The sequence below is a fragment of the Perca fluviatilis genome, chromosome 13 (genome assembly GCF_010015445.1).
Source record: "Perca fluviatilis chromosome 13, GENO_Pfluv_1.0, whole genome shotgun sequence".
NCBI classification, from domain to species: domain Eukaryota; kingdom Metazoa; phylum Chordata; class Actinopteri; order Perciformes; family Percidae; genus Perca; species Perca fluviatilis.
The window spans coordinates 37074685-37097055 of record NC_053124.1 but is presented as its reverse complement, the minus strand read 5'-3'; the positions used below and the strand labels follow the sequence as shown (position 1 = coordinate 37097055).

The window sequence follows — 22371 nt, the reverse complement described above, 5'->3', positions numbered from 1 at the left end:
TAAAAACACAGTATACAAAACAGTAGTGTCTTTGACACCGGAATATAGCGCTTATAGTAACATTATACATCTTTCACATAACAAAAGTCAACATCAAATTCAATATCAGTTACCTGCACATGGGGAAACCAAGCTGAATCAGGATAGGCATCACAGACAGAGACATAACCCTCACCATCTTTCAGTCCCGCCTCAAGACCCATCTCTTCACCTCTGCCTATCCCTAGCCCCACGCCCCCGTCCCCTTTTCATCTGTGCCTGAATCTTGTTTTGTTTTTGTTTTATTCTGTTTTTGTAATCTACCTCCCCTGTAAAGCGACTTGGAGTCTTTGAAAAGTGCTATATAAATTCAATTTATTATTATTATTATTATTATTATTATAATAATAATAATAAGAAGAAGAAGAAGAAGAATTATAAACAGCCCTACACAACACACATAAAATCAGATGGAGGAATAGCATTAGAAGCCATGCAAAATAAGCTACATTTAACATTCAGCTTAGATTAATGACTCACCTGACGCCAAACAAACGACATTCATCTCTAAATTACATCACAAAACAAATACAGTAAAATAAAATATTGTGTGGTGGGCTTTAAAGAATTTTGTCTAAAATTCTTTGCAGCGTTGAACATGCAATTATCAGGAGTTCAGCAGTGGATTCCCCATAATTTGTTAGTTTTAGCGCAGCGGCGCAATGTGAAAGTGACGCCAGCAGACGGTGCTGTCCCCATTTATGAGCATTTATGCAGAAATTTAACAGAACCTATATACAAGCCGTTACATATAGACTGATGGGTTTTGAGTCTGGTGCACCAGTTGAATCTTTTGTCACAAACACTGCAGTATGAGTTCTCATGTGTGTCTTCAAGTGTCCATTTTCAGTTAAATATTCACCACACTCAGAGCAGCTGAAAGGTTTGTCTTCTGTGTGAACTCTAAGGTGTATATGCAGATAAGGCTTATCTGCAAATTCTTTATCAAAAATGAGCAATTGAAAGGTTTTTCTTCTGCGAGTTATGAGTTTCATCAGATGTGTCTTGAGGCCAAATCTTTTCCCACACTCGGAGCAACTAAATGTTTTCTTACATCTTGAATCATGTTTCAGAGAGTTTAAAGCTGACTGAGGTTCTCTGGTCTCCTTCCAATCAGCACTGTCATTAGTCTCAGAAGAGTCTCCAGTCTAGCCTTTAGTCTCTGGTTGTAAAAGATGTGGATGTGGGTTCCTGGCTGGTTCTGGTCCTCAACAGTCCTCACCATCAGCTTCTGTTTCCATCGGACCAATACATTTATGTCTTTTGACAAGAGAACACCAGGCAAATCTTTTGTTACAAACACTGCAGCTGAATCTTTTCTCTCCTGTGTGGACTACCATGTGTGACCGTAAACTTCCTCTCTGTGTAAAAGATTTTTTACAGACTGAGCAGCTGAAAGGTTTTTCTCCAGAATGAGTTATCATGTGTGCCTTCAGGGTTCCACTATCAGAGAAAGCTCTACCACACTCAAGGCAGCTAAAAGGTTTTTCTCCTGTGTGGATTGTCATGTGTGACTGTAAACTTCCACTATGTCGAAAATATGCATTACAAACACTGCAACTGAAAGGCTTTTCTCCTGTGTGGATTTTCATGTGTTTTTGTAAATGTACACGTTGTGTAAAATATTTCTTACAGACTGAACATCTAAAAGGTTTCTCCCCCGTGTGAATAATCATGTGTCTCTTCAGATGTGCCCTTTGGCCAAATATTTTCCCACACTCAGAGCAGCTGAATGTTTTCTTACGTTTTGAATCATGTTTCAGAGAGTTTAAAGCTGACTGAGGTTCTCTGCTCTCCTTCCAATCAGCACTGTCTTCAGTCTCAGATTCAGCAGAGTCTCCAGTCTGGTCCTTAGTCTCTGGTTGTAAAAGTGGATGTGAGTTCCTGGCTGGTTCTGGTCCTCCACAGTCCTCTCCATCAGCTTCTGTCTCCATCTGACCAACACATTCATGTGTTTTGACATCAGAACGCCGGGCAAATCTTCTGTTACAAACTGAGCAGCTGAAAGGTTTTTCTCCTGTGTGGATTCTCATGTGCATCTTTAAAGCTCTACTCTGTGTAAAATATTTCTTACAGACTGCGCAGCTGAAACGATTTTCTCGAGAATGAGTCATCATGTGTCTCTTCAGGGTTCCACGTTCAGTAAAAGCTCTACCACACTCAGAGCAGCTAAAAGGTTTTTCTCCTGTGTGGATTCTCATGTGTTTCTGTAAATTTTCACTCTGTGTAAAAGATTTATTACAAACTGAGCAACTAAAAGGTTTGTCTCCTGTGTGAGTTATCATGTGTCTCTTCAGATGTGTCCTGCAGCCAAATCTTTTTCCACATTCAGAGCAGCTGAATGTTTTCTTACATGTTGAATCATGTTTCAGAGAGTTGAAAGCTGACTGAGGTTCTCTGGTCTCCTTCCAATCAGCACTATTATCAGTCTCTGGATCAGAAGATTCTCCGGTCTGGTCTTCAATCTTTGGTTTCAACAGTGGATGTGGATGTGAGTTCCTGGCTGGTTCTGGTCCTCCACAGTCCTCTCCATCAGCTTCTGTTTCCATGTGTTGAGTTTGTCTCTGATGAAGCTGTGAGGACTGAGCTTCCTCTTCATCATCTTCACTCTTCACAGGGACAGGAGTGAATGGGAACTTGGTGATATCAGCCTCCTCCAGCCCTTGAAGCTGCTCTCCCTCCTGACTGCTCCACAGTTCCTCCTGTTCCTCTTCAATGTGTGTGGGGGGCTCTGGCTCCTGCTGGTCCACACTGGAGCTACACTCCTGCTGCTCAGGGGGAACCTCTTCTTTAACCAGCAACAGCAGCTCAACATCTGCAGGAAACACATACAGAGAAATGTTGTGGAACTGTATCTAATTCCCTGGATTGTGACTGTTATAAAGAACTAGAACTTCAAGCAGTTATGACGGGGTCCACAAGGTCTGCGGTAAATTGGCGTTACAAATATCCCAGAGCCCTAAAGGATTTTTGACAACCTCTGGTCCGTCTGGTTTGTAAAACATCAACCCTGTTTTCCATAGTCAATCTATGAACATAATTCTTTTCAGGAAAAACTGGGCTATTATTATATTTGTGCTGCAGTGAGTTCACTTGAATGTTAAAAAGGTTGAAGGACCATAAAAACATGAATCTCACTTGATATCACACGCACAGCAATGCCACACAAGCATTTATGTTTTCGAAAACAGTTATATATACTGTATATGATTCCAAACCCAACCCGAATAGGCCCTCTGGGCTATTATTATATTTGTGCTGCAGTGAGGTCACTTGAATGTTAAAAAGGATGAAGGACCATAAAGACAAATAAATGAATAAAACGGAACATGAATCTCACTTGATATCACACACACACACACACAGCAATTACACACAATCATTTGTGTTGTCTAAAACAGTTATATATATATATATTTGGAGTCATCCAGTGCAAAAACTAAACATAATGAACATTATTACGGATGTAACAGTATTAATTGTACGAAGACCCCGAAAATTCTGGACTTCTATGCTGGATACAAAACCTTCTGTAAGGGCTAGGAAGACAACAAAGACATAAGCAGAACGGTGCGATTGTTAGCTTTTAGCTCCAAAAGACTGTATGTTTCTACTAGTTATAATTATAAAGTTATTAAGTTATGAATCAGAAGTGCCGTTTAGCATTGTATATGACGCGCTCGACCTCTTAAGGAGTAAAAGGGCCAAAACTGGTCAACGTTTACTATAGCGCCCCCTAATGACTGATCTCTGCCAAATTTGGTACAGAGCCTCAAAGTAGCATGGTCAACAAGCATTACAAGTTTCACGTTGATAGCAATTACTATGGCAGAGAAATTGCAATCGCATTTAGTTTGGTCGTAAATTGGGCGTATTTAAATGTAGTAAAATTCTTTTAATAACCTTTGGTCAGGTTCATCTGGAGATGCTACCTACCAGGTTTCGTGCAGCTCGGTCGCACAGCCTAGGACGAGTTTGAAAAAGTTGGTTTTGCACATTGCGCGATATTGCGAATAAACTTCTTTGTGGAAATGGGCGGGGCCTATATCCTGTGATTCAGCTTGATCCAAGGAACACGAGGATGTAAGGATTTCTAATGTGCGATGAGGATTGTGGGAGTTATAGGCAAAAACATATTTGACGTCATTATAGCGCCATTTAGTGGTCCACATGTGTAATTTTAGCTTAGGTCCATAACCTCTGTACATACAACCCTGTAAATGTAAATGTGTTCACATTAGTAAGAGTGGTGAATAGGGCTGAGCAATTTTGGAAAATAATCTAATTGCGATTTGTTTCACCAATATTGCAATTGCGATTTAATATGCGATTATTTTTTAAAGCCCATTGTCTTCTGTATTATTCAACAAAGACAAGCAATAAATCATTGTATAGTATGAACAACACAAGGTTAGATAGATTAAAAAAAACTGTTCTTTCCTGGAGGCCAGGCCTGTATGTGATGACGAAATTAGGTGACGCATGAATTTATATGAATGACATCTTTTATTTAACTACTTCAATCACAGTAGTATATTGAGCACTGACCAAGTCTGGTGTATACATTCATATGAAAGTCAGAAACAAATCACACTAAAGTGCAGATTGCAGAAATATAAAAACAAATACAGTAGGCCTATGTGGCTTTACCACACTTAGTTGTATTTAGATTATTTAATTATTTACTGTAATAAACATATGTAAACATGTGGATTGCACTTTTTAAACACTGTCTTTGAACTTTATTAGACAGTTAAATAAGTAAAAATATAGTATATACTACCGGTCAAAGTAGTGGCTTGTAATAATTAAGGCTATGAATGTCGTGTTTCTCATGTTGTAATATGCTGGTGTTTTATTTTGTCCACAAGGGGCGCACTTGGTTAAACCCAGAGAGAAACTCATATCACTAAAGATGAATAAGCTCATTAAAAATTCGATTAGAGACACATTACAATGCTTGATTAATTCACAGCCAAACTCAAGTAGGTTAACACTGTATTACAAGCCGCTGTTTTGCAAATTCTGGAGGTATATATTATTATATCCCATACCATATAAGTTACACAAAAGGAAAGACAATGACTGTAAATCATCAAGACCATGCATTCAAACTGAGTCGTGTATTACCACTTTTCTGTGACTCTGTGGTAACAATTGTGTATATCGACAATATTAGACCACAAGTTATCGTTACTGTTAAAAAATATGTATCAGTCACAATGTGTAGCTTAGTAGGTGGCTGTGATGAAGTAGTAGTAGTCCATATGGCCGTAGATGTGAGGAAAGAAAGGTGAAAACTACCATCGGGTATTTCCTCAACTAAGCCCAGGTAACCAGTTGTTTTAGATCAGCTCAAATCAAATTGTTACCTGGGTGATGACGTAGCTGATAGATAGGTGACTGGAAGCAGCTTCATATAGAGCTTCGATAGCTCGCTGCGTAGAGCTGCAGACTTGGATGTTAACTATTATATTTATGCCACAAGATCGAAACCAGCTCAACCCAAACTTGAATGATTATATTGTTTTTAGGATCTTTTTTGTTTTTGTAGGTGGCTGTGATGTGGTGATTACTTAGACAAACATTTTTGCGGAAACCAGTTAGTGTGGAAAGCAGTAGGGCTATAACACCGGTCTGGACTTGAATGCACAGATTGTCAGTCTGTCGCTGCACAGAGACGCACGCACACGCACACACACACACACACGCACACGCACACGCACACGCACACGCACACGCACACGCACACGTTATACAACGTTATGGGAACATTCTCTAAAGGTTGCAACGTTCTGGGAACGTTCAGAGAACGTTCGATGTAACCAAAAACGAACGTTCCCAGAGCGTTCTGGGAACCAAAAATTTTTAGCTGGGTGTCCCGAATGTTTCGGGCACATCTGGTCACCCTAGAATACTGTGCTGTTGTGTTCCAAAGAAAACATCACTACTATGTAACAATCACCTATACAGTCCTAAGGAAATACATATTAAATAAGAACCTTGTTTATCTAGAAAACAGCCCCGAAATCACCATCACCAAACCCACCAGACTCCATGTAAATAATCAGCACTTTTAGCGTGTATAGAGCCAAGAGGTCGACCGATATGGGTTTTCTCAGGCCGATGCCGATGCCTCGATGCCTCGATCTTTTGAAATCAGGGTCGGCCGGTGGCTGATATATGCTGCCGATTATTTTTGGCCGATATTTGGCCAATATTTGCTTGTTTTTAACCTCTATTTGAAAGATAAAATTTAACACTAATAAGTACTTAAGATACACAAAATTTCTCAACAAAAACATTTATTGAACACTTGAACACCAATCTGCACAAAACGGGTAAGAAGAAAGAAAATAAACTTAACTTTGTCAAATAAACTTTTCAATTTAAAGATAAAGTTTAGTGCACTTAGCAGCATTTATCAAACAGCTGAGAACAATAAAATAAATTGACCATTTTAACAATAGTAGTGCTGACACACAGTAGCAACCAGCAGCATTTCTTTGTTTTGGTGTTGGCTGGGTGAAGCGCTGCCATAAGGGAGTGGTTTTCTTTTCAGCCATCACACTTAATGACTAAAAAAGGGGGAAAATACAAGGTTAAGTTAGTATTTTTGTATAGTATCTTCTTCAAGTCATTTTATAGATAGGTATAGATATAAAATCTAACATTTGTTTTATAAATCAGCTAATAATTCAGTGCATTGTAAGTGATAAAAGGCTAAAAACGTTTCTATCATCTTCCCAAAAACTGTCCTGAAACATGTATTTTTGGTTTGTTTTGTTTGTTGACAGACAAAGCCAAATGGACAAAACCTAATTAAGGGGGGGAAACAACTTTAGGCCATATGGTCAAAATTAAATGATTTAATAATAATGTAATAACTATAACATAACAATAACGTATTTCACTAGTAAATTGCTGTTGAACGACAAAAACAACCACCATGGCAGAAGGCTATTTTACAACAACTTTGAATGCACCGTTTTTTTTTCTTTTTTTCAGACAAGTAGCTAAACAACGGCAGCAGCACACGCTGCTTAACATCCTGCTGTTGGATCCTATACAGCGAAATAAATCACACTTTACACCGTTTAGCTGTCAGCATTTTAATCGTGTTTAATCCATCTGCTAGCTAACGGTAGGCTAACGTTAGCTGCTGACGAGTGTAATGTTAACTAGCGTCAAATGCTGCGATGTTTCTGTTATTCTAACATTCGTTTTCGGAGCATCAGAGAGCAACGCAGGCATATCAGTGGCGCCGAAATGAGTCACAGAAATCCACGTTACTATTCGGTCCGGTAGATACGGGTCGTTAAGGCACAGGAGCCATATTAGCACCGGGTCTACTCTGTACCAACCCTAGCAACGACGCTAGCAACGCAAAGCCAGTCCTGTGATTGCAAAATTGTAGCTTAATTATTGTGACATGACAGCATGACACGACAGCTATCAATATCCAAAGTAGCCGAACGTCATGTCGCCTATTCATGTTTTTTCTCGAAGTTGGCAGTAACCTGTCATACGTTTTCATTAAATATATACGACTTATAAGAATTTAATCCTTACCGTTTTTTCCGAGGAACAGCTCCTTCCTTAGGCGCTGGATGAGGTCTGCTCACTCTGCTGGTAACTGACTCTAGGGGCAGCGTGCGTCGATATTGGCCGATGCCGATTATGTAAAAAAAGCCAAAAAAATCGGCCGATTAATCAGTCGACCTCTAATAGAGCCAGCATATTTCCACGTGTAAATGGGTGAATTAAGGGTTAATTTCAACCAAACCAGAGTGGTGATTGTTGGAACAACAAACAATCACCACCACGGTGACCAAGACGGCTTTTGATAGTTGTATTGTTATTCTGTCCACTTTGAACACAGTGTGTTTTACGATGACAAAAGTACTGATTATTGACATGGAGTCTGGTGGGTTTGGCGAAGGCCTGTTAAAAGGGGTGATAGAATGCAAAACCGATTTTACCCTGTCATAGTTGAATAACGACAGTTCGGTGGGTCAATAGGACATACATATAAGCTCAAAATCCCATTGACACCCCTTTACTATCGAAAATTTTGAAACTGCCTCTGAAAACGGGCGAATCTCAACAAAGCTGGAAGTTGACGTCAACCTCCCAAGACCTGTACCTTTGTCAGCCCATGGGTGTGTTAAGAGAACGGTCACGCGCCAACATTTACATAGGCTACACAACTGACCTGAGATCAGGTAGTCTTCTGAATCTAGGTCACGCAGATCTCTGCTATTCCATTACAAAATTCACTTCTGAAACTTTTTTATACGAGAAATCAACTATGTAAAGCTCAAATATGGGCCGTTTTACAAATATGTATGTCTAATTGCAAATTTTGTCCGACTGTGTGTCGGACTTCAGCGGCGGTGCTGTCTGTGTTGCTGCCTCGCCGCCTGGGCCTGCCTTTCTTCACAGACCTCGGCCTGCTGAGAGCTCAATTGAGCTCCGTTACGGCTGGCAACCCACAGCACTTCATACCCGCGCAAAGTCTCCGCTTTGTGGGCTAATGGACTACTACCAAACGCAACTGCTCTGGATTTTTTTTATGTTGAGCCCTGCGACCACCCCAACAATAGTGGTGAACTCGGTGAACAGGGTAGTGGTGAAGATAACGTCATACACCCGTGTTGCAAGAAATGTTTCTGTACATTGATGTCAGCTCTAAAAATATGCTGTTTGTTCTTTGAACTTAAGAGAATTGTGCCTGAAAAGTCCTAGAAAAGAATGTGATTTTTATTTGATGAGTGAGATTAAGAAGATATGGGAACCCTGAATATGCTTTATGCTTTATTATAAGAAAGCCACAATAAAAGTTCTAACCGCTTGCTTTAAAAAAAAAAAAAATACTTCAAATACTTAAGTACATTAAATATCAGAAAATTACTTTTGATACTTAAGTACAGTATATATCAGATACTTTAAGACTTTTACTTAAGTAATATTCTAAAAGGTAACTTTCACTTCTACCAAAGTCTTTTTCTAGTACGATACTTGTACTTTTACTCAAGTATTGCTTTCTAGTACTTTATACAACTTCGGTAAAGTTAGACAGAAATTGGCAGATTCGCGAGTTCGCAGTTCAATAAATCATATGCGAAACGTGTTACTTACACAATAGGCAGCTCTATCTAACCGTAGGAAGACAGAGCCAGCTATACCAACATAAGAAGGTGTAGTCTGTTGGTAAGGACCCCCAGATGTGTGTGGATGAATTTGGAAGCACTAGGCTCAATAACAGTGAAGCTATTGCATTTTTCTACAATAAAAATTATTTAAAAATAGAGCCTGCTATACCAACATAAGATGGTGTAGTATGTTGGTAGGGAGCCCCCAGATGTGTGGAGTAAATTTGGAAGCACTAGGCTCACTAACGGTGATGCTATTGGATGTTATCCCATATAAAAATTCATAAAAAATAGGCTGAGCCTACTTTTCCAACATAAGAAGGTGTAGTATGTTTTTTGGGAGGCCCCAGATGTGTGGAGTAAATTTGGAAGCACAAGCCTAACTAACGGTGAAGCTATTGGATGTTATCCCATATACAAATTCATAAAAAATAGGCTGAGCCAGATTCTCAAAAGATGGCAGGTGTAGTATGTTCAGAGGGAGACCATAGATGTGTGGAGTGATTTTGGGAGAGCTAGACTCAATAGCATTGACGGTATTGAAATTTCTCCAAATAAAAATATATAAAAAATAGACTGAGTCAGATTTTCAAAACTTAGAGGGTGTAGTATGTTCAGAGAGAGGCCATAGATGTGTGGAGTGATTTTGGAAGAGCTAGGCTCAATAACAGTGAAGCTGTTGAATTTTTCTCTTTGTATCCACTTTCGGTTTTGCACTTTGTAGACGGTCCCTAGACGCTCGGCTGAAAGCTGAACGCTCACAGGGATGCATTGGATTTATCCACATATGTAGACGGTACTTTCGGATAAAAACCGGGTTGTAGCTTGTTGTCTATCTTCCTACGGTTAGATAGAGCTGCCTATTGTGTAAGTAACACGTTTCGCATATGATTTATTGAACCGCGAACCCGCGAATCTGCCAATTTCTGTCCAACTTTACCGAAGTCTTTAAACAACACTGGAAATACCCTATATAATCATTCTATCACCCCTTTAAAGAGCGAAGATTACAATAGATCTTATGAACAAATGCTTATTTCCATACGTCCTATCGTCATATCGCTGCTGAGAGAAGAGATCCCAGGAAAGAGAGAAAGATCAACTGAAGGTTTAATGACCAAACCTGCTCTGTGTAGCCGAAGCTGAGGGTTGTAAACAGCGTCCAGTAGCTCCCGTTGTCGCTCGTTCTCCTCTTTTGAACGACAAAGTTCCTCCTCGTACTCTGCTATCGTTCTTTCAAACAGCCCAAATATCTCTTCAGCAGCCGCAGTTAGTCGCTGCTCCACCAACGCTCTCAGCATCTGGACTTTACACATTTTACCTCTTTCTCAACACAAAAAGACACTCTGCTAACACTCCTTTCTGCTAGACGCCATCTTGTTCAAAGTGTGAAGTTAACCGCAGTGAATACTACAGCTTCCGGTGCAGATTAGTTGCTGAGCTTCAAAATAAAGGTCTGGAAGTGTTTTAGGCTAATTTGAAGAAAAAAACAGAGGAAGATAAATGATTAAAATACACGTTCGCAGAATGACAATGGTAGTTTTTTTCCCTTTTTCTTTTAAAGTGTCAAACAGAAGACAGAAGGTTTAATCTTGGAGTGTAAATGTAAGATGTCAACTGTTTTTGTTGTTTGTCTAAAGGTGAAGTTAATGTTTATGTTTATATTAGACTGATTGTTAACATATAAAATCAGACCACTTTCAAGAAAATAAAGAAAAAATTGTTTCTAAATCTATGTAACTATATCTCTCTCCATCTAAACCTATCTCTCCATCTAACCGGTCGGTCTATCTAACAAACACACATCTTCTCTCATTTATTCATTTGATTTGCGTCATGTGCACAAAAACACAAAGAAGTCGTTGGCAGTTCAAAACTCAGGCTCGCTCCTATGGAGGGTCCGTGTACTTTTTCGTTCATTCGATTTTCATTTCATAATCAGACTTAAAAAACAAAAAAACGAATGGTTATTGATTTTCGTTTTAAAATACAACAATTGAAATCAAAATACAAGGCATTTTTTTCCTTTTCATGGTCAAAAGGGGATGGGAGAAATTAAAAATATGCTGTGATTTTCATTTTCTATTTCATATAACAAAAATAAAATCACTCGGAAATAGAAATGAAAAAAGGCTTGTTTTTTCATATTCAGAACGGATGTTGTCATTTCCAAGGCAACAGCCAGCCTAGCCTACCAGTGTTGCTTTCAGCCCAGGCTGAAATTACTTTGGAAACCTGTGCTCTTGATAATGCTTGGGGGGTTTTATTTCATAATGCCACATTTATTTATTCCCCTCTCTCCCTGCCTCCCTCTGACTCTCTGTGTCACCACCCCATACGCAACTTGCCCCAAGAGAGTCGAACCAGCTGAGGAAACAGACTTTCAGTTCACGGCTGCAACGTTACCGTTACGCCACCGTTAACAATCCCAACGTTCTGTTGCTGATCTGGCAGAGAGTCACCGGCGGTTCGGGATCAGATCATGGGGATCAGACCTCCGGTGCTGGGTCTATTCTAATATTAGCTGCTGCTGCAGCTAGCTAGCAGCTAGCCACCAGCCCTGTGACCTCGGTCCCGTGGTTTGCCCCCAGTGCTGACTGACTCTGGTCCGTCTGCAGAGCTGCGTTACCGCTCTAGCTGAGCTGGGAATCTGCCGCCTTCGTGATTTATTCATATTTTATTTTATTTGCAGATAGTGATATGCTATGATGCACTGATGTCAGGCAGGCTTGCTGCTGCTTTTAGTCTGAGTCTGTGAGATAACCAAACTTCCCTTAAATATAACGTGCATATAAATAGATGGAATAAATAAAAGTCCCTCGAAATACATAGTAAAACATACATGTATTTAGGCTATTTAACTATGATGACTAAAGCCTGTATTTCATGATCTATTTCATAGCCATATGTATATTTATGTAAAGGGGGGCAAAAAACGGAAGTTAGGCAGCAGGGACATTCTAAAAGGCTTAACGTGAAAAAGCTTAACTTTAATGTACCTAAACAATGATCAATCAGATATCAGTCAGTTATCAGTCAGATAACGTCCATAACGACTTTGGGTTAGATTTTTTGATCACTGTTTATAAACAGTGATCAAAAAAATCGCTTAACGTGAAAAAGCTTAATGGTTAACCACGTTAAGCTTTTTCCTTACAATTTCCCTTAATGAAGCAGAAACCCTTAATGTCAGCTGCACGTCCATAATAATTGTACTTTGGGTTAGATTTTTGACAGTTTTCAGTGGTTATGAGGAGCAATATGAGAGAGAAATTTGGTAATCCTTGATCATTGCTCATTGATCAGCCGGGTAACGCCAGAGTCAGTCCGGGAGGCGAACCGCGAGGACCGAGGTCACAGGGCTGGTGGCTAGCTGCTAGCTAGCTGCAGCAGCAGCTAATATTAGAATATTAGACCCAGCACCGGAGGTCTGATCCCCATGATCTGATCCCGAACCCCGGTGACTCTCTGCCAGATCAGCAAGCTTAACGGCAGCAACAGAACGTTTGCTGGGATTGTTAACGGTGGCGTAACGGTAACGTTACAGCCGTGAACTGAAAGTCTGTTTGCTCCGCTGGTTCGACTCTCTTCGGGCGAAGTTGTCTGCGCGTGGTAGAGACAGGGAGGCAGGGAGAGAGGGTAATAAATACATGACATTATGAAATAAAACTCCCCCAAGGATTATCAAGAGTATAGCTAGCTAGGTTTCCAAAGTAATTTTGGCCTATGCTGAACACTGTATAGGCTTTGTGTACTTTCGTTCATTTGATTTTTTCATAACAGGTATTAAAACAAAAAAGAATGGTTATTTGATTTCGTTTAAAAACACATTTGAAATTGAAATAAATGAGTTTCATGTGAAATGGATGGGAAAATTTATTGTGTGATTTTTTTCTATTTTATATAAAAAAATAATACCGACAGAAACGAAAAAGGCTTAGAGATGTTTCTCAAGGCAACAGCCAGCTTGGCTTCCACGTCAGCCGCTTCAAAACCAATTTCTGGCCTAGTATATTTTGATATTTGGGTTTATTTCTATGTACGTATTTATTACCCCTCCCCTCCCCTGTCGCTACCAACCTAACCAGCGAGAGTCAGACTTCAGTCAGCGTAACGTTACCGTTACCGTTAACATCCGCAACTTTCTGTTGCGTTATGCTGATTGGAGAGGTTTTGGGGATTATCGTCGGGTTGGTCTATATCTAATGCTGCTGGTGCAGCGCTACCCCAGCCCTGTGACCCTGGGTGCCCGGACTGACTTGGTTACCCGTATGATCAATGGCAATATCAAGTTACAATGTCTCTCTCTATTGCTCCTCATAACCACTGAAAACTGTCAAAAATTAACCCAAAGTACAATTATATGGACGTTAGCTGACATTAAGGGTTTCTGCTTCATTAAGGGGAATTGTAAGGAAAAGCTTAACGTGGTTAACCATTAGCTTTTTCGTTAAGCGTTTTTTTGATCACTGTTTATAAACAGTGATCAAAAATCTAACCTAAAGTCGTTATGGACGTATTCGACTGATAACTGACTGATATTTGATTGATCATTGTTTAGGTACATTAAAGTTAAGCTTTTCACGTTAAGCCTTTTAGAATGTCCCTGCTGCCTAACTTCCGTTTTTGCCCCTTTACATAAATATACATATGGCTATGAAATAGATCATGAAATACAGGCTTTAGTCATAATACTTCAATAGCCTAAATACATGTATGTTTTACTATGTATTTCGAGGGACTTTATTTATTCCATCTATTTATATGCACGTTATATTTAAGGGAAGTTTGGTTATCTCACAGACTCAGACTAAAAGCAGCAGCAAGCCTGCCTGACATCAGTGCATCATAGCATATCACTATCTGCAAATAAAATAAAATATGAATAAATCACTAGAGCGACAGATTCCCAGCTCAGCTAGAGCGGGTAACGCGCTCTGCAGACGGACCAGAGTCAGTCAGCACTGGGGGCGAACCACGGGGACCGAGGTCACAGGGCTGGTGGCTAGCTGCTAGCTAGCTGCAGCAGCTAATATTAGAATAGACCCAGCACCGGAGGTCTGATCCCCATGATCTGATCCCGAACCGCCGGTGACTCTCTGCCAGATCAGCAAGCTTAACGGCAGCAACAGAAAGTTTGCTGGGATTGTTAACGGTGGCGTAACGGTAACGTTACAGCCGTGAACTGAAAGTCTGTTTCCTCAGCTGGTTCGATTGGGGCGAAGTTGTCTGCTGCGGGGAGAGACAGAGAGTCAGAGGGAGGCAGGGAGAGAGGGGAATAAATACATGTGGCATTATGAAATAAAATTCCCCCCAAGCATTATCAAGAGCACAGGTTTCCAAAGTAATTTTAGCCTGGGCTGAACACTGGTAGGCTAGGCTGGCGCTGTTGCCTTGGAAATGACAACATCCGGTCTCTGAATATGAAAAAACAAGCCTTTTTTCATTTCTATTTCCGAGTGATTTTATTTTTGTTATATGAAATAGAAAATGAAAATCACAGCATATTTTAAATTTCTCCCATCCCATTTCGACCATGAAAAAGAAAAAACGCATTGTATTTCAATTTCAAATGTCGTATTTTAAAACGAAAATCAAATAACCATTCATTTTTTTGTTTTTTAATACCTTTTTATGAAATTAAAATGGAATGAACGAAAAAGTACACGGACCTAAAATGATTTATCTTTTGAATTTTCAATTTCGAGTTAACATTTTACTTTTCAATTTAACATTTGGCTTTTCCCATTTTGATTTAACATTTGGCTTTTCCCATTTCAATTTAACATTTGGTTTTCCACTGACAGATGTCAAAAGTGGAGGCGTGGCCCAAAGGCTGGTGGGAGGGTCTGAAACAAAAGGGGTGCAGAGGCACTTTATGGACAGCAGAGGGAGCTGACTGCTGGGAGGCACTGTTGAGGAGCATCTGGCTGCAGCTTCTTTACCAGGCTGGCTAAACACAAACGACTTTTCATGCAACAGTTAAGTTTTGGACCTTGTGAATTGAAATCAAATCAATTAAGAAAATCATTGGCACCCCACACGTGCAATAACAGCTGTGAAAAAACAGTAACTCAAGAGTACAATAACATAAAGCCCTGTGTCGCTGCGACTGAGCTGGTGGAGTCTGTAGAGGCTGGTTTTAGAACGTAAGAGACGTCTCCTGTTTCAACAGCTAATAGAGAAGTTAGCTGGTAAAGTCAGCTACAAACTATTAAAAAAAAGATCCAGAATCCATTTTGTTTCTATGTTACAAACTGTCAGCTGGTGGAAATGACTGAGTGTATATGAGTCGCCATCAGGGACATTATTCCCAATTACCTTACACACGCACAAGTGAAATGCTCTCACACACACTACCGAGCTGCTCACTTATCATATCCTGTGCAAAAAGAAAACTAGGTCATTTATATAAATAAGAGGGCCTATGTTTGAGCCCAGTGGGACCCCACACAAAATGTTTGCTTTGTGAAGAGAACTTTTGATTGTGTTTACAATGACATAATTACTCACGTAACCATTGAATAACTGAACCTTGAAAGCCACAGGAACTTAGTTAAGTAAGTTCATAATTAACTTTGTCAATGCTGATTTAATCCTTTCAATAAGAGGATCCATGGAGCTGCATCTGCACATGGTGAAACCAAGGTCAATCGGGATGGGCACGTGGAATTCGCCGACAGAGACACAAACAGCCCACAGCCGGTATCAGGAGTTGTGCTTTTTATTAAATGTGTTTAACTATAATCGTATAGTGGAATGGTTATTTTTAACAAAAGTTTTAAAATAAAACAAATTAAATAAAATCCTCAACCTCTAAGGCATTTATGCTGTATAAAAACACAGTATACAAAACAGTAGTGTCTTTGACACCGGAATATAGCGCTTATAGTAACATTATACATCTTTCACATAACAAAAGTCAACATCAAATTCAATATCAGTTACCTGCACATGGGGAAACCAAGCTGAATCAGGATAGGCATCACAGACAGAGACATAACCCTCACCATCTTTCAGTCCCGCCTCAAGACCCATCTCTTCACCTCTGCCTATCCCTAGCCCCACGCCCCCGTCCCCTTTTCATCTGTGCCTGAATCTTGTTTTGTTTTTGTTTTATTCTGTTTTTGTAATCTACCTCCCCTGTAAAGCGACTTTGAGTCTTTGAAAAGCGCTATATAAATTCAATTTATTATTATTATACTAATAATTATAATTATAAACAGCCCTACACAACACACATAAATTCAGATGGAGGAATAGCATTAGAAGCCATGCAAAATAAGCTACATTTAGCATTCAGCTCTGAGCCTAAGATTAATGACTCACCTGACGCCAAACAAACTGCATTCCTCTCTAAATTACATCACAAAATTTAATTCATTACTTTTAGCGAAGCAATGTGAAAGTGACGCCAGCAGACGGTGCCGTCCCCATTTATGCAGAAATTTAACAGAACCTATATACAAGCCGTTACATATAGACTGATGGGTTTTGAGTCTGGTGCACCAGTTGAATCTTTTGTCACAAACACTGCAGTATGAGTTCTCATGTGTGTCTTCAAGTGTCCATTTTCAGTTAAAGATTCGCCACACTCAGAGCAGCTGAAAGCTTTGTCTTCTGTGTGAACACTAAGGTGTATATTCAGATAATACTTATCTGCAAATTCTTTATCAAAAATGAGCAATTGAAAGGTTTTTCTTCTGCGAGTTATGGGTTTCATCAGATGTGTCTTGAGGCCAAATCTTTTCCGACACTCGGAGCAGCTGAATGTTTTCTTACATCTTGAATCATGTTTCAGAGAGTTTAAAGCTGACTGAGGTTCTCTGGTCTCCTTCCAATCAGCACTGTCATCAGTCTCAGGTTCAGAAGAGTCTCCAGTGAGGTCTTCAGTCTTTGGTTGTAAAAGATGTGGATGTGGGTTCCTGGCTGGTTCTGGTCCTCAACAGTCCTCACCATCAGCTTCCGTTTCCATCTGACCAACACATTTATGTCTTTTGACATCAGAACTCCAGGCAAATCTTTTGTTACAAACACTGCAGCTGAATCTTTTCTCTCCTGTGTGGACTGACATGTGTGACCTTAAACTTCCTCTCTGTGTAAAAGATTTCTTACAGACTGAGCAGCTGAAAGGTTTTTCTCCAGAATGAGTTATCATGTGTGCCTTCAGGGTTCCACGTATAGAGAAAGCTCTACCACACTCAGAGCAGCTAAAAGGTTTTTCTCCTGTGTGGATTCTCATATGTGACTGTAAACTTCCACTATGTCGAAAAGATGTATTACAAACACTGCAGCTGAAAGGCTTTTCTCCTGTGTGGATTCTCATGTGTAACCGTAAAATTCCAGACATTAAAAACGTTTTCTTACAAACTGAACAGCTGAAAGGTTTTTCTCCAGAATGAGTCATCATGTGGGTCTTCAGGATTCCCCTATCAGAGAAAGCTTTACCACACTCAGGGCAGCTGAAAGGCTTCTCTCCTGTGTGGATTCTCATGTGTCTTTGTAAATGTACACGTTGTGTAAAATATTTCTTACAGACTGAGCATCTAAAAGGTTTCTCCCCTGTGTGAGTAATCATGTGTCTCTTCAGATGTACCTTTTGGCCAAATATTTTCCCACACTTAGAGCAGCTGAATGTTTTCATACATCTTGAATCATGTTTCAGAGAGTTTAAAGCTGACTGATGTTCTCTTGTCTCCTTCCAATCAGCACTGTCTTCAGTCTCAGGTTCAGAAGAGTCTCCAGTCCGGTCCTTAGTCTCTGATTGTAAAAGTGGATGTGGAGGCGAGTTCCTGGCTGGTTCTGGTCCTCCACAGTCCTCTCCATCAGCTTCGGTTTCCATGTCTTGAGTTTGTCTCTGAGGAAGCTGTGAGGATTGAGCTTTCTCTTCATCATCTTCCCTCTTCACAGGGACAGGAGTGAATGGGAACTTGGTGATATCAGCCTCCTCCAGCCCTTGAAGCTGCTCTCCTTCCTGACTGCTCCACAGTTCCTCTTTAATGTGTCGGGGGGGCTCTGGCTCCTGCTGGTCCACACTGGAGCTACACTTCTGCTGCTCAGGGGGAACCTCTTCTTTAACCACCAACAGCTGCTCAACATCTGCAGGAAACACATACAGAGAAATGTTGTGGAACTGTATCTAATTCCCTGGATTGTGATTGTTATAAAGAACTAGAACTGCAAGCAGTTATGACGGGGTCCACAAGGTCTGCGGTACATTGGCGTTGCAAATATCCCAGAGCCCTAAAGGATTTTTGACAACCTCTGGTCCGTCTGGTTTGTAAAACATCAACCCTGTTTTCCATAGTCAATCTATGAACATAATTCTTTTCAGGAAAAACTGGGCTATTATTATATTTGTGCTGCAGTGAGTTCACTTGAATGTTAAAAAGGTTGAAGGACCATAAAAACATGAATCTCACTTGATATCACACGCACAGCAATGCCACACAAGCATTTATGTTTTCGAAAACAGTTATATATACTGTATATGATTCCAAACCCAACCCGAATAGGCCCTCAGGTACAGTGCCTGCAAGTATTGGCCCCTTGAACTTTTCGACCTTTTGCCACATTTCAGGCCTCAAACATAAAGATATAAAACTGTAATTTTTGTGAAGAATCAACAACAAGGGGACACAATCATGAAGTGGAACGAAATTTATTGGATATTTCAAACCTTTTAAACAAATAAAATAATATTGGTCAAAATTATTCGCCCTTAAGTTAATACTTTGTAGCCACCTTTTGCCGATTACAGCTGTAGTTTGGGTTTGTTCTATCAGTTTTGACATCAATCATTTTTGCCCATTCCTTGCAAAGAGCAGTGAGGGAAGGTGTGACAGTCGTTTACATTCTCGTTATTCATTTTTTATAACACCATGTTATTTGTAAATATTTTGTTTTGATCATTGTTTGTATCTCGCTTCTCATCATTTCTTATTTTATTCTTCATATTACTCTTCTTGAACAAATATTCACCACCATGTTGAGTGGGATGTGTGTTAGGGGATGGGTGTTGCAATAAGTTTTGCATTTGCCAAAGTTGTTTTGGCTCACAACCTCTACATTGTGTTCCCAGTCTTTTGGAAACTTAAACCCTTTTATGGTATTTTAGATGCTTTCTTCTTGCTCTTCCATAGCAGTGTGCGTATATTTGTTGTTATCTCTCCCACCAGTTTCGTTCTGTTCTCGTTCTCTTGTATGAGTAGTTAGAGGCGTTATGTAGTGGTTATACTCCCATTTCAATATTAGAAGTTTGGATTTTAAAGTGGGTGTTCAACTTTACTTCTCCACATGCCTGGGTTTGTTATTCTCTCTTTTCACTATATACCACTTTTTATTATGATATGGCACTGGGATGCCCACTTTTTCAGTTTTTATATGTTAAAAGTTGATAAATACTTATGGCCCACTTTTCTTCACAAAAATTTGAGAAAAGGAATTCGTAAGTAGGCTAAGTTACCGTAAGCAACACTTGAAATACAACGATGCATCTGTAATGTATTCTCTTATTGTAAATTAATGATTTTCTGTCTGAGCAAATTCATCACGACTATATGACCTCCCAGTAATGCTAACTCAGTAATACAGTGGGCAATAAAGTACCGTAAAGAAAAGACCGTTACGTCAGCAGATGTGGTAAAAACACTACCACTTGTGTCCAATAGACTTGTCAGAATAACAGAGTGTGAAGCGGACTTTACTGCATTCAAATGGTTCAAGTTGTGTGTGTCTCTGATGAACCCTGAGTAAAATTCAGTCATTTTGGTCTGATCTGGACATTATTTGAGTCTTTCACGGTGTTCTGGTGAGACGTTTGCTGATAAACGGCTAATCTAATCACTATGTGGCTTCCTAATGTTAATGCTAGTTTAGATGAACCTTTATATTTCTAGTAAGACTGTTGATTTGGACAATGTTGACATTCTCCTATGTAAATGACATAGATGTCTGTTTTTATTGCAACTTAAAAGGAGCAATCAGTGTTGTTTCTTTCCCCAAGCAGTACATCCCTATATGTAACCATCACCTATACAGTCCTAAGTGAATACCTATTCAATAACTGGTCCATCAAGCTGGAAGTAAAGTTTCCCCCGGATCTCAGGATGCAGCCTAGTTTCACATACAGTGGGGCCTTACCACAATCAACACGTCCAAAGCGGCAGTTACTATATCCTCTACCTTAGAGACTACGAAATGAGTTTTGTCGGCCACAGGCAAGCCTTTATAACTCCTAGTTATCTGCACACAGCACAGTATGCGACAAATCTATAAGAGGACCACCTGGGTAAACCATCAGCATTGTCCGTCCAGTCATTCTGTTCCTCCAACCCATTACGTCAGACAGGCAAGACAAGGCAAGGCAGCTTTATTTGTATAGCACATTCCAGCAACAGGGCAATTCAAAGTGCTTTACATAAAAAAAAATTAAAGCTGCGAGCAGCGATGGACGGGCCCTCGCGCCTCGGCGCGCGTCTGGGTTACCGGCGGACACCACTCCTTGCGACCGTGCATTTGCGTGGCACTCAGACACCGCAAATCGTCACCAATGAAAAGGGAACTCTGTGCCGAGTTCAACGATACGTCACACAAGACTCTACGTCATACAGTTCATTAGCTGTGAAAGGGGGGGGGCGTGGCCAAAGTATAGGGGGTGGGCCAAACCTTTACTAATAAAAAAGGAAGTCTCTACTGAGTTCATTGATACCTCACATAAGACTCTACCATAAACGGGTCACCAGTTACGAAAGGGGGCGTGGCTTAAGCATATGGGGCGGGGCAAACAGTCAGCAATTAAAAGGGAACTCTCTGCTGAGTTCAATGATACCTCACACAAGGGTTTACATCAAACGGGTCATTAGTTATAAAAGGGGGCGTGGCTTAAACATAGGGGGCGAGCCAAACCATCACCAATGAAGAAGGAAGTCTCTGCTGAGTTCAATGATACCTCACACAAGGGTCTACCTTAAACGGTTCAAATGTTATCAAAGGGCGTGGTCATATTATAGGGGGGGGGGGCTCAGTATGACATGTAGACCACACATTCTGAGTTTCATGTAAATCGGATGATGTTTGTCATATATGGCAGATTTCCTGGTGCACCAAAAGTCAATTTTGGCCTGTAGGCCTGGACCCTTGTCAATCGTGAGAAATTTCGGGCAGATACGACAACGTACACTCAAGTTACAACAACTTCTTTGTTCATCGCTAAACACTCACAATGGCCACTACGCCCACACCGTCTGACGAAAAGTTTTTCTTTTAATAACTTTTCATCGTTAAGTTGTTGGGATGGTACAGACCAAGTTTGAAGTCCATCGGATGAAATCTCTAGGAGGAGTTAAATTATAGTATAGCCTTGACTTTTAGGCCTACTTCCTGTTGCCACTAGGGGGGGCTATGACTTTAAGTAAATATCGGCCTTTATTTGTCCTCAGGGTTGGACTCTTATGAATCCTGAAAAGTTTCGAGCCAGTTGGACAACGTTACACTCGAGTTACACCCACTTCCCCTTTGCCTATTGTGAAACGCACAAAATGGCCGCCCCGCACCGCCCGCCCTATGACCGAAAGTTTTTCTTTTAACAACTTTTCATCTTTAACATCTTAAGATGGCACAGACCGAGTTTGAAGTTGATCGGATGAAATCTCTAGGAGGAGTTCGTTAAAGTACGACATGTGGAAATGGCCAAAATCGCAGTAATTTCGAACTTTGAATTCGAAATGGCGGACTTCCTGTTGGGTTTAGGGTATGGCTGTAATGACGTTTTTGTACATCTTGACATGTTACATATGTGTACCAAGTTTCGTGAGTCTACGTTAAAAGCACTGCAGGGGCTACATTTTTTTGACTTTCTAAGGTGCTAGCGAGCCATTTTTGGGCGCCTATTCCCGAAACCCTTAAAATACGTAAATTTTCACCAGACTTGATGCGACCGCCAAATTTTGTGAGTTTCTGAATATGTTAAGCCCCTCAAAAAGGCAATTCATTTGACGGGAAAAAGAATAGAAAGAAAGAATTATTCCTTCAGTTTCAATAGGGCCTTCGCTGCTGTCGGCGCTCGGGCCCTAACCAGGTTCTCCTGAACTTTTATGCTCTTGACTTCTGCAGATTTTCCACCCTTTACTTCCCCTAAAAACTCTGTTAACATTGTTCCTACCTTCCTCTCCATCAT

At 40.3% G+C, this 22371-nt stretch overlaps 2 protein-coding genes across 2 annotated transcripts; both read right to left on the bottom strand.

Annotated features, from left to right (window-relative positions):
• Nucleotides 1-368: 368 nt before the first annotated feature.
• LOC120570978 (zinc finger protein 32-like) lies at nt 369-22371 on the bottom strand. The gene is made up of 3 exons (XM_039819661.1): nt 22357-22371; nt 16654-18333; nt 369-770 (listed from the first exon to the last, which is right to left on the bottom strand). Exons 1-2 carry the CDS (start codon nt 22369-22371, stop codon nt 17137-17139), a joined length of 1212 nt encoding a protein of 403 aa, XP_039675595.1. The 3' UTR covers nt 369-770; nt 16654-17136.
• LOC120571050 (gastrula zinc finger protein XlCGF57.1-like) lies at nt 1187-2630 on the bottom strand. The gene has a single exon (XM_039819751.1). It carries the CDS (start codon nt 2586-2588, stop codon nt 1248-1250), a length of 1341 nt encoding a protein of 446 aa, XP_039675685.1. The 5' UTR covers nt 2589-2630; the 3' UTR covers nt 1187-1247.